General features: G+C 44.8%; 2 protein-coding genes across 2 annotated transcripts in view; one reads left to right on the top strand and one right to left on the bottom strand.

Annotated features, from left to right (window-relative positions):
* The window catches only part of LOC134079069 (voltage-dependent T-type calcium channel subunit alpha-1I-like), a 163026-nt gene that overhangs the window by 50424 nt on the left and 100102 nt on the right, over positions 1–12500 (top strand). The window contains exon 4 of the mRNA XM_062535242.1: positions 3141–3238. Coding sequence (XP_062391226.1) covers positions 3141–3238 — 98 coding nt within the window. The remainder of the gene's footprint in view (positions 1–3140; positions 3239–12500) is intronic.
* On the bottom strand, positions 3901–9099 carry LOC134098556 (uncharacterized). Its single transcript, XM_062551729.1, has 3 exons — positions 8974–9099; positions 8208–8852; positions 3901–3938 (listed from the first exon to the last, which is right to left on the bottom strand). The coding sequence occupies exons 1-3, from the start codon at positions 9053–9055 to the stop codon at positions 3901–3903; spliced, it is 765 nt and encodes a 254-aa protein (XP_062407713.1). The 5' UTR covers positions 9056–9099.

Here is a 12500-nt window from a genome sequence, read left to right as displayed (position 1 = left end):
CACACACACACACACACACAGAGACTGGTGCACACTGCACCGTGTTATAACCCACTCTCCGTGTTGCTCTCCCCGGCCTTATCTGCAGTGACAGGTTTTGTATCTCTCATTTGGTCTCCCCCTTAACATTTTGCTATTTCATTTTCCGTCTGAGAGGTGGAATACTTACTTACTTTCGGTGCGGCATTTCAAAGCGTGTCTCCCTGGGTGGAACTTGGGTTCACCCAGGGATGAAATGTGCTCAAAGGAGGTGAGGTTGCTGGGGCAGGAGTTGGGTAAATTGGAACATAATGTCTACACTCAGAGAGCACTTATAAAACTTTAATTCTCTCTTTTACTTAGCATTGTTAGTTTTTCTTCAAGGAATGTTCTCACAGCATTGTCCATAAATACTATATTGGCCACAGAAGAACCGTCACTGAAGAGACGAGTGAGAAAGAAAGAGAGAATCATCATTTTCTTCGCAGTGATCCGTTTGCACCGCGACCTCCTTCTGGATGGTCTTACAGTTCCTCAAATACTCAAATATTTATGATAGCTGTCTTTGGAAGTGTCCCAGTTTAGAAGCAGAGATTCAAGGGCTGTTGCCTCAGCACCTGAAGCCCATTATATGAGAGAGAGAGAGAGAGAGAGAGAGAGAGAGAGAGAGAGAGAAGGAGAGATAGGGAAAGAGCAGTGTGGGGGTTGGGTTTTCTGTGTTTGGTGAATGGACCACAATTTATAGACAGAGTATTTGATCACCAGCAAAAAAGAAGCCTTTTTTTATTGGTACAGTAATTAATAAGCACACACACACAGTCACGCACACACAAAGATTCACACACACGCAAACACACGCACACACACACACACACACACACCCACACACACACACACACACACAAGCACACAATGAGTGAGTCACTTGTCCTCGGATGGCCCTCCTCTGTTCTGCGGGTCCAGTAATGTCCACTCAATCAGCGTGGAACGCCACAGTTATGCTCCAGAATTGACCGTGGATTCTGAAGGCCTCCGTGTTCCACCTGATGCAGTGAATTGACACTAATGGATGATGGCTGCTGGCCCAAAGAGAACTCATTTCAGGACGTCACATTCAGTGTATTACTTCTATCAGGGGGGATCAGAGAGGAAGGATTGGCTTGTTGTTTTCCTCCTCCGTGTGTTTGTACTAACCGTGTGTGTGTGTGTGTGTGTGTGTGTGTGTGTGTGTGTGTGTGTGTGTGTGTGTGTGTGTGTGTGTGTACATACATATTCCCCAATCAAAAGAGAGGAGGGCTGAATAAAGATGAAGGGCTCTGACAGTCTGGATGAAAGAGAAGGCTGCTGATGGGGAGAGTACACATGATAGAAGGAAAGCAGCGACGTGATCGTTGTTTTGATTTACCTCAGGCCCTGAAGATTACTGTAACATAGCCATACTGTCTTCTAGCATGTTCTAGCCAACAGGCTACCTTAAACTGTCATAAGGTGTCTAGCATGTTCTACCCAACAGGCTACCTTAAACTGTCTTAAGGTGTCTAGCATGTTCTAACCAACAGGCTACCTTAAACTGTCATAAGGATTCTAGCATGTTCTAACCAAAAGGCTACCTTAAACTGTCTTAAGGTGTCTAGCATGTTCTAACCAACAGGCTACCTTAAACTGTCATAAGGATTCTAGCATGTTCTAACCAACAGGCTACCTTAAACTGTCATAAGGTGTCTAGCATGCTCTAACCAACAGGCTACCTTAAACTGTCATAAGGTGTCCTCACTGTCCTGACATATTGAGATATGACATATTAGTCTGTGTGATTGCCATGAGAGCAGAGTTATAATGCTGTTGCTGTGACTGCTTTTACGCATTTTTTTTCTCTCTGATCACTCTGATCTGCAGTGGCAGTTTTTTTTCCATTTGTTATGCTGAAGGCCGCCTACAATCTTCACTGGTGAGAGGTCAGGGCCAGTCGTTGGTGGGCTGTGAATGACCCAGGGTCAGTGATCTGGAATGATTTAGCATCTCAAACAGATCTAATGCACATTCTCTGAAACAGGGGGGACACCCGCCTCTTACATGAGCTCATTTGTCACGGAGTTGACATGAACGTGTGATAAATATATCGTAGTAGATGCTGTAGCCTATCGCCATGGCGATTATGCTCCAGTGAATCAGCCGTATCGTGTTGCATTATCGTGTTAAGTGTCATCACAGCTCATGTCACAGGTTATGAAACTGTCATAGGAGGGAGCGATGTGAGTGCCTCTTCACCGTACAGATATCTACACAGTAGACACACTGCAGTATATACATATATATATACAGGACAGTGTAGGTGCACTGCAGTGTGGAGATTAGGTAATGGAGCCCTCACTCAGTGCATCTTTCCTGATGTGTGTGTCTCAGCAGCAGAATTTATCAACACAACTTAGGTGTGCTCGCATTTGCAAACGTTTGCAACAAACATACAGTACAGTTTGTGGACTTTGGATGAAAGGCTGTTAAAACCGGTCAATTTGGAATGTCTCTTTCTTTGTTTTTCCTCTCTCTCTCTCTGCCTATCAACAGTATCTGCTGTTCATTTTCTCCCTCTATTCTCTCTACACTGTGAATCATCCCTCGTTTCATTTGGCTGACCTCTCGGCTCCTGATCCCTTGTGTTGTATCATGAGTTACATGCTGTGTGTTCACTGACTTAGTAAACAGCACTATGAGGACATTTTCTCTGCTTTCTCTGCATACTGCAGAATGTAGAATTTTAATTTTTAATGACATACCTTCATGTATTATGATATAGGGGATTTAAATTAACTATGATCCTTTGTTCAATACTCCATGGGATTTATTTGATGCATGTTTTTGAATGAATATTTTATAGTCATTTAATAGTTAATGATGAGATGAACATGTTTTCATTCAAAACTGCCCACGGAAACCTCTGCCAGAATAGATGTTTTTGATAGATCAGATTACCCTGATGATTTTCACATTGTAACTCAACATGAAACGTGATTTATTCTTTTGATATTGATTTAAATAGCGTATGCCCCAGCATTGGGCCTTGGGGAACACCATTTAGACACTATTCATTAGAAAGGAAATCTGTTCTGTTTTTCCCCTAACCTCCGCTCCCTTTATCTCTCCTGCTGTCTTTTTTTCTCCAGGGTGGTTGAGTACTCTTTGGACCTGCAAAACATCAATCTCACAGCAATCAGAACCGTGCGAGTGCTGAGACCCCTCAAAGCCATCAACCGGGTGCCAAGTAAGTCGCGATTGCTGTCGAGAGTCATTTCCACTTTTCTGTCATTTTCCTCAGAGAAAACATATTTAGGAGGTCTCCGCCACCCCGTTCATGGCATGCTGTTTCTCAGAATTGTCGTGAAGATATAGATCCACACTCGCAAGAAACAGAAACATGTTGATGCTTTCTGTAAAGACTGGACACGTATTTTTCTTTTTTTTCCTTTTTTTTTCTCCCACTTCTGAGTAGAAATATGGATTTTGTAAGTATATTTTCTAAGGGCTTTTTGCTTCATGCAGAGAGAGAGAGATCTGGGCCTCCAGAGACCGTTTGACCTGCATGTGGTCAAGACGCTACGACTTACGCTGCAGCTCCCCCCGAAGTATGGAAATGTATAATTATTTCTGAAAGCCCATTAGTCTTCAGTCAAAGCGAAATGTAAATGTTATCCACTACTACTGACCTCATCATATGAGAAATCAGCATTGAAAGGTCAGTGAAAATCTATTTCTGTTAAAACCTACATAAACCAATCAACCGCCTAATGGACATATTTAACATTATGATAATACCATGAGTAACGCCCAGGGCATGATTCTCTCTCTCTCTCTCTCTCTCTGAGATATGATTACCCTTGAGGCGATCACGTGCTTCGGGCCGCCTCAGTCAAACACTTAATGGTTTCAAGAGGAGCCGTCCTGCTCCATCTCCATGTGGCCCGCTGTGTGAAAGGTCAAATGAGCGCTGGGTCACTGGGGAGAAGAGGACCAGTGTGAGCTGAGTCGTTACGCCAGTTTGAGACTGGACTGGACATACAGTATATATGTGTGTGGCTAGTTTTGAAACTTGATTTATTCTTTTGATAGTGATTTGTGTATTAGTGTATGTCCCAGCATTGGACCTTGAGGAACGCCATTTAAAAGCTATTCATTAGAAAGAAAATATTGTTATTATTGTGCAAGGTGGACTTACAAGAGGGTGTTTTTATAAGACGGTGTAATGCATAGAAAAGGAATATATAGACATGTGTGAGGTGTGCTTGCAAAACGGAAAGGGATATGTCATTGTTTTCTGTGTTCCTATGAAATAGTGTAATGCATAGAAAAGGAATATCTGCAGGTTAAATGAGGCTGCATCTGAATTTCACTAAATAGATCCCTTTTCTTGATGAAGGTGGTTGTATGGATTTTGTAATCATCATTCTCTGGCATTTGCTTTTATTTCTAGTTTCTAAAACTTTAGTTTTTTTGTTGCATCTCGCTTGAGTTGTCTTTTCAGACGGCTGTTGCATAATCCATGATTTGGCAGTGCTACATTTGTCATTTGAATTTGATTAACCAAATGAGAAGAAGAGAGGGGGAGAGGAGGAGAGCGCAAGAGAGAGAGAGAGGGAAGAAAAAGAAACAAAAAGAAACAATCAAGATGAGAGCATAAACAAACACACATACAACCACACTCACATACACAACCACACACGCAAACACGCACAGACACACACACACACACACACACAAACACACACACACACACACAGACACAACCACACTCCAGGCTTTGTTTTGAGGATTAGTGGTGATCCCCAGAGTCTCTCATGGCTGGATTTGAGGCAGGAGTACGGAGGGGAAACTCTCTCTCTCTCTCTCTCTCTCTCTCTCTCTCTCTCTCTCTCTCTCTCTCTCTCTCTCTCTCTCTCTCTCTCTCTCGTATCCACTTCCGGTAAGACTCCTGCTCTGCGTTTTGAGACTCAGCTCAAGAGAGAGGGAGAGAGAAAAAAGAATCGAACAAACCCTCTCGCCGTCTGTCGCCGACATCAAAGCGGCGAGCCAAACAGCGCCGGCACCTGATGTCCACGAGATCCCCCTCTCTCAGATGACGGAGCCGAGCTTATCCCTCGCTCCCGGACAGACGGAGGAGACCGAAGCGAGATGTCTCATTCTCTCTCTCTCTCTCTCTCTCTCTCTCTCTCTCTCTCTCTCTCTCTCTCCCTTCACATCGACTTCTCCGCTCCCCCCTTTTCTTCCTCCGCGTTCGAGGGGCGGTAATGGCCGCCGCTGAAGACGAGTGGGGGGAGGAAGGGAGAAGAGGAACGAGAGATCAAAGGAGGAGAGAGATAAAGAAGGGACACAACCGGAGGAAAGATGGAGAAGGGATGGTTTCCTGGGGTCTGCCACTCAGAATAAGAGATGAAACGGCCAATGCTTAGTGACACTTACAGGCCCGACGTAGCCCTTGATGCAGTGTAACTGTACCTTAGTGTATAACACAGCTTGAAGACTGTCCTCTGTCCTCTCTTGTATGTCACTTTGGACCTTATTTATACAGTCTGTTTTCTGGACAGAGGAGTCTACTCCATAGCCATAGCCATAACCATAACCATAAACATGAGTAGTGTAGCAGCATGTCGGATGTTTGGTACTTCATCAAGCTAAGGGTATGGAAATGCAAAAGCCTCTAACGATTCATTAGAGTGGTATACTGTTCCGCAGAGAGACTGTAACATCGAAAAGAATCTTTGCGATTCGTTAGTGTTAACTCTCCGGGCAGACTATACTGTGCAGTGCACGTCTCTCTTGTGCTACGAGATAGACTCCCGCTTTCCAGTGGGCAGTTAATGATCGAGGCATATGCTACGACTGGTCATTTGCCTCCGGCCTCCCACAGACCTCCAGCCAGCCGGCGCGAGTAAACGCGCTGAAGATTTATCGCCCAGGGAGATCCTACACAACGCTTACAAGTGCTTTTAAGTCGAACCACATGCACGTGTGATGTATGCCAACACAAGTGACGCCCACACCTCCACAGATGGGGGGGGGGGGGATGCTCGGTCGACCGTGCCAAAAGGGTTACATATGCGCATAATCGGGTGCGTGTCATGAGTTAATGCGGAAGAAGTATGGATATGATGGTTGAGTGTGGGTAAACAGTATACATATGAAGTATTAATATGATCAAACAAGTTTAATCAGCACAGACAGTGTTGTGTAGACGAACAAGTATGGCTATCATGACGCCCCGTGTGTATGATCAAGTATGAATATTATGAATGAACAAGTGTACAGATTTTTTATTGTGGTTGTTTGTGACTGTAACATAAGACACCAGACACCCCTGACATCTGCTTTTCCGTGATCAATCCAAGGATGCGACGCTGTCTTGCTACATAACAGTCTTTGTGCACCACTGATGCAGCCAGCGGACTTACATGCTCAGTCTTATCACCCTTTCAATTGAATTGTTTGATGTGGGGATTGAATTATACAATCCCCCCTTCGCCACTCCCTACTTTCTGTAAGAGGAGATCACAGGCCCCCCGCAAAGACCCCATGTAGAAACAATTTATATTAGTGGGATTACGATACGCGTACGAAACAGGAAATGATGCAGTCAAGCATATCAGATGACATGTCTGAGCGTTCTCTTTAGGAATAGTGTAAGACAAGGAAATGAATAAATTAATAGAGGAGTGGCGTTTTAAACGCTAGGGACAAAACACATTTCTCTTCTCCTTTCTGTGGCGCGAGGAGCGAGACTCTCGCCCGGAGTCTGGCTTCAGCCCCATAAATGGTTAATGGTACACGACTTCCTTGGCAGCGCTGCAGATTTAATTCGGCTCCTTATTTAGACGCTTATAAAAGAGGCAATCGACTCTTTTATTAAACTCTGTTTCAGAAGACAGCAGCCTTGGGGAGCCTGCCTTCCCATCCCCCCCTCCTCCTCCCTCACTCCCTCACTCCCTCGTTCAGCTGGGAGAGAGAAAAGCCAAACACGCTCTCTCCATGTCTCTCTCTCTCTTTTCATATTCCGTCTGTCTGGAGCTCGTTCTTCATGTCTGTCTCCCTCTCTTTCTCCGGAGAACCTCACACAGATTCACTCTGCGTTCTTCATCCCCATCACCCCGTCACCCTCTCTCTATCACCCCATCACCCTCTCTCTATCTCCCCATCACCCACTCTCTATTCCGCCTGTTTTATTTTTTCTGTCAGTGAATGTGAGTCTCTCAGGCTATTCTTTTTTCCCCTTCCTCATTCCATCACTCTTTATTTCTCTGTCTGTCCTGTCATTCTCTAGTAAACAAAGATACATCCATATAAGCAAACAAATAATTTAAATAAGCTTCTCATATCATCCCCCATATCAGAATCTAAATGTGTGTGATAGGTCAGGTGTAGTTGGCTATGATGGTGTTCAGCGTTGTGATAGGTCAGGTGTAGTTGGCTATGATGGTGTTCAGCGTTGTGATAGGTCAGGTGTAGTTGGCTATGATGGTGTTAAGCATTGTGATAGGTTAGGTGTAGTTGGCTATGATGGTGTTAAGCATTGTGATAGGTTAGGTGTAGTTGGGTATGATGGTGTTCAGCGTTTTGATAGGTCAGGTGTAGTTGGCTATGATGGTGTTCAGCGTTGTGATAGGTCAGGTGTAGTTGGCTATAATGGTGTTCAGCGTTGTGATAGGTCAAGTGTAGTTGGGTATGATGGTGTTCAGCGTTGTGATAGGTCAGGTGTAGTTGGCTATAATGGTGTTCAGCGTTGTGATAGGTCAGGTGTAGTTGGCTATGATGGTGTTCAGCGTTGTGATAGGTCAGGTGTAGTTGGCTATGATGGTGGTCAGTGTTCCAGAGTGTTGACTCATAGCAGGTGTTCATTTTCATTCACTTTTGTCGTGACAATATTGAACGTTCTCCAGACCAGTATGGCCCATGTGTCAACCAGTGTTGTTTTTGACTAAATGTCTGTGTCTCACACAGTATAGTTATCTGTGTCTCTGTCCATTCATCCATTCATCTTCTGCTTGTGCTTTAGCATGTTATTATGGCCTATATTTTACATATATTTACATACATACATATGGACTTGATCAGCAGATCAACTCTGCACACTTCATATACATTTAATTTATCTTTTATGGGCTAAAACAAGAACAAGGAACAAGAACATGGAATGAAGTCAAACAAAACAATTTATTGTCTTTTGGCCCTTTTTCCACATGTACAAGGACACTGGTCATAGTCCTGCCCATTGTCATCAGCCTTTCTTTTTCTGGTTGAAGGCTTCTGTGGCATGTCTCTCTCCTCCGTGACTTGAACAACCACTGAGAAGTAGAGTGTGTGGTCCCAGTAATAAACTGAATACCGCCACAGCCCCGGGATCTCCTTCCTGCCAGAGTGTTGTATTGGAGTAAACACTTCGTAGAACACCAGTCCATACACCGACACCTGGACACTGTACCGGGTAGTGGGGCCCAAATCGGCATTTCTCTCCCCCAGCTTTTCGGAGTGCCATGGTACTTGGAGAGCAGCAGGGGGCATCATCTGAGGCCTTGGTTTTTCCATAATAACCTGTGGCTGGTAGGCTGTGGCCTGGGAGTCCGGTTTGAAGACAGGGCAACTTGAGCCTGTGTAGGCTTTCCAGGCCTCTTTGACGGGATGGTTACCTGGGGATGGCAGGTAGGGGGCCCACAGGATTTGTAGGCTCGGGTCAGCTGGAGGCACATAAGGATGAGCACCTCTGAGCCTCTGGTGGAATGCTGGGAGTCTATTTGCAATGCAGTGCAGCGCGTCAAAATCCAAAGGTTCATCTGGTCTCATATTGGTCACCACAGCACACACCTGTGTCAGGCCAACTGATGAGCTGGTACCTATAGAGTATAGAAATGGTAATCAACTTAAGAAGTTTAAGGTGATCTTAATACATTTTTACTACAACTAATATACTGTAGTCATAAAGCTTCAAGTCAAAAATATTTGTTTGAATCATACCTGGATGATCAGGGTTGGGTGGTTCAGGGAAACAAAGTTTCAAGATGTAGCGATCATCATAATCAGCATACCGGTATTCCATGTTTTGTTATTTTGTGTAAAAGTAAAAGGCCTGGGAGAAGAATATCTGTGTCTCTCTCTGTCTCTCTATCAAGAGTTGTGTCTGATTTCTCACGAGAATTCTACTTTGACGAAAATTCTTAATTCTTAGAATTCTTAGAGTTCTAGAATATCACCATGGCAACAAAGTGAATGCAAAAAATGAAAGTAAGCAAGTAGCCTAAAAGCAAAGATTCTAGAACAGAGCTCTGTTCTAGAATCTTTGCTAAAAGTGATGCTAAAATGATGCTGGAAATGAAGCCCAGGGAAAATAAACCAGGCAGTTTACATTTGAAAGCCTGATTTGATATTTAACCAGGTTCACCATAATAAAGTTAGTTATAATTTTTTGAGCAGAAATTTTAGCAACTTGGCTATTTAGATTTTAGAAAGAGAATTCTAAGGATGGGTAAATGCTTGTCAAAAATGGCACCACCCTATACATTCACATGAGCTTCATTGCCTTTCTTTTTTCTTTCTTTCTTTCTTTCTATCTCTTTTTTTGCTTTTGTATAAAACTCATTGATTGTGTGTGGTACAAGTACATCTAAAGAAAAATAGATAGATGGCTAGATAAATATTTTTGTTGCCCCACCCTCACCAACACAAGTTCAAGGCCTCAAATGAAAAACTGAAATACAGTAGATGAATACACTCATTGTCGACGTGCTACTTACACATAGACACTCCAGCTAGAGGAGAAATTAGGGTAGCATCTCCTACTCCATCCCCTGCTGCAACTTTCATGTATGTAAATTAGTGTGTGCTTGCTTTTGTGTATGTGTGCTACTCTGTGAGTTTTAGCTTGTGTGTGTGGTGGGGGTAAAGGGGTGTGTGTGTGTGTGTGTGTGTGTGTGTGTGTGCGTGTGTGTGTGCGCCTGCGTTTGAATGTGTTTTATGTAGATGTGCATGTTTGTCTGTCTGTGTGTGTGTGTGTGTGTGTGTGCCTGCGTTTGAATGTGTTTTATGTAGATGTGCATGTTTCTGCATGTTTGTGTGTGTGTGTGTGTGTGTGTGTGTGTGTGTGTGTGTGTGTGTGTGTGTGTGTGTGTGTGTGTGTGCGTGCGCCTGCGTTTGAATGTATGTATATGTGTGTGTGTGCGTGAATGTGTTTTATGTAGATGTGTGTGAATGATCACTTGTGTGTGAATGCGTGTGTGTGTGTGCATGTTTGGGGGGGTGTGTGTGTGTGTGTGTGTGTATGCATGTAGGTGTGTTTGCATGTGTGCATGTACATGTTGATGTGTGTGTGCATGCAAGTGCGTATGTACGTATGTGTGCCAATCATCCCCCATATCAGAATGTAAATGTGCGTGATGATGATACTCTTCATATTAGGTTTACTCGCCAGTCTCCTCCTGGAAGGCTCTTGAGCCAGCGCATACATTTCCAGGGGTCCATCACCTGTGCTGGACCGGCTATTGTTTTAGTGTACCTGTTTACATGGTCAAAGCTGAATGTTCAGACGATTACATGGATACCTGCCACGATAATTATTTACTTTAAGTTAAAATTCTCAAAGGAAGGGAACGTTAAGGGAACGTTAGGAGAACATTGAGGGAACCAAACATGTAACCAACTGCTAACGTTGAGAGAACATAACGAAAAAACTTTCCTGCCAAACCAAGTGGCAACCAAAACCGAGCCAAAAGTAACTTGCAGGGAACGTTACTGGAACCAAAGGCTTTCGTAACTAGAATGTTCTGGGAACCAAAAATGGCTAGTACTGTAGGGTTGGGTCTTGGACCTAGTGAATGAGCATGTGAAGATGCTGAAGGATGTGTTATGTGTGTGTCAGCGTTGAGTAAGGAGTTGCCCTGGTTGGCATAACAAAGATATTCAGCTGTTATTCTGGAGCCCCATTGGAAATATATGGGCTGGCTGAAGAGTCTTCTGTGGCATATCCAGTCCATTGATTAAATGTAGTGGTTAATATCGCTAGACAATCAATTGTAGTGCTTGATATCATTTGATAGTGCCTAACTGCTGATTATGAATTGCAATGTTTAATACCATTTAATAGTGCTTAACTGCTGATTATGAATTGCAATGTTTAATATCATTTAAAGGGCCTAACTGCTGTATTGTAACTGCTCGGCGCTGGTTGATGAAGGAAAGCCAAGATGTAGAAATAAACTCCACATCCACTAACAGCATATCTATGGACCATGAGAAGCTGAAATACCCCCCACCACCACCACATTACGCATCCTCTCTCTCTCACACACACCCTCTCTCTCACACTCTCTCTCTTTCTCTCCCTCTCTCTCTCCCTGTCTCTCTGTCCCCCCTCTCTCTCTGTCTCCTCTCTCTCTCTGCCCCCTCCTTTCTCTCTCTCTCCCTCCCTCTCTCCTCTCTCTGTCGTGGGGACTGCAGGGGGCCTGTGACACCCTGTGACATCTGTCAGACCCACCCAGGGTGTCTGTGCTGCTCCCCCTGCCTCAGTCAGACGCTCTCCCTCACACACACACCATCCTCGCCCTCACACACACACAATCCTCACACACACACACACACACACACACACACACACACACACACACACACACCATCCTCTCCTCACACACACCCTCCCTCCCCGCCTCAGTCAAACGCTCGCCCTCACACATACAAACTCCCCGCAGGGACAGAGCAGCTCATTTGACTTTATGGCTTCTAACTCTTTCTTTTCTTTCTTTTGTTCTCTCTTTCTCTCTCTTTTTCTCTCTCTCTCTCTATCTCTCTCTTTATGAAAACATTTTAGAAGTTAGTCTACTGTATGCAGAGTCTTTTCCCCCATACAGCCACTGACAGCCAAATCTAACAGCTAAAACAGGCCAAAAAGAAAGTGCCGCTCCTCATGGACAGTCTGTGTCGTCCTGTCCTGCTGTTGTCCTCTCCGTGACCACTGTGGCCCCCTGCTCTCTGTGTGTGGGGCCACCCGGCAGCTCCTCCAGAGGCCCCAAGGTCACGCTGGCCCACTCTCAAGGTCACGTGGGCCCACTCTCATGGCGAGAGAGATTATCCATCATTAGGCCATTAGCGGGAGATTAGAGGTCCACCTGAGCACCCGTGCCACTTAGCGTCTGATTAACGAGAGCCGCAAGATTCTCAAAGACGTCAAGTGACCCCCCCCCCCCCCCCCCCCCCACCACCACCACCACCACCCACCCACCGCCCTCCACCATCACTGTTCCTCGCAGTAGACGGTGGAGAAGGACAATAACGGAGTCAGGAGGAGCCTGGAGAGGTTTTGTTCAGTCTGTGGTGCATATGAATTAGTCCTCTCTGGCTAAGAGTTGCACTTGTAGAATGTTCTGAGAGCGCTTGTAAGAGTTTGTTAGAGTTGTCAGATGTCACCCCTGTGTGTGTGAGGAGGCCGTGTAAGCGTCCGAGCCCTCGGGAGGTTGTTGATGACACACACACACACACACACACAGCCTGATGCA

Source organism: Sardina pilchardus, chromosome 1, assembly GCF_963854185.1.
Source record: "Sardina pilchardus chromosome 1, fSarPil1.1, whole genome shotgun sequence".
Taxonomy (NCBI): domain Eukaryota; kingdom Metazoa; phylum Chordata; class Actinopteri; order Clupeiformes; family Clupeidae; genus Sardina; species Sardina pilchardus.
This window is presented reverse-complemented; position numbering and strand designations above follow the sequence as displayed.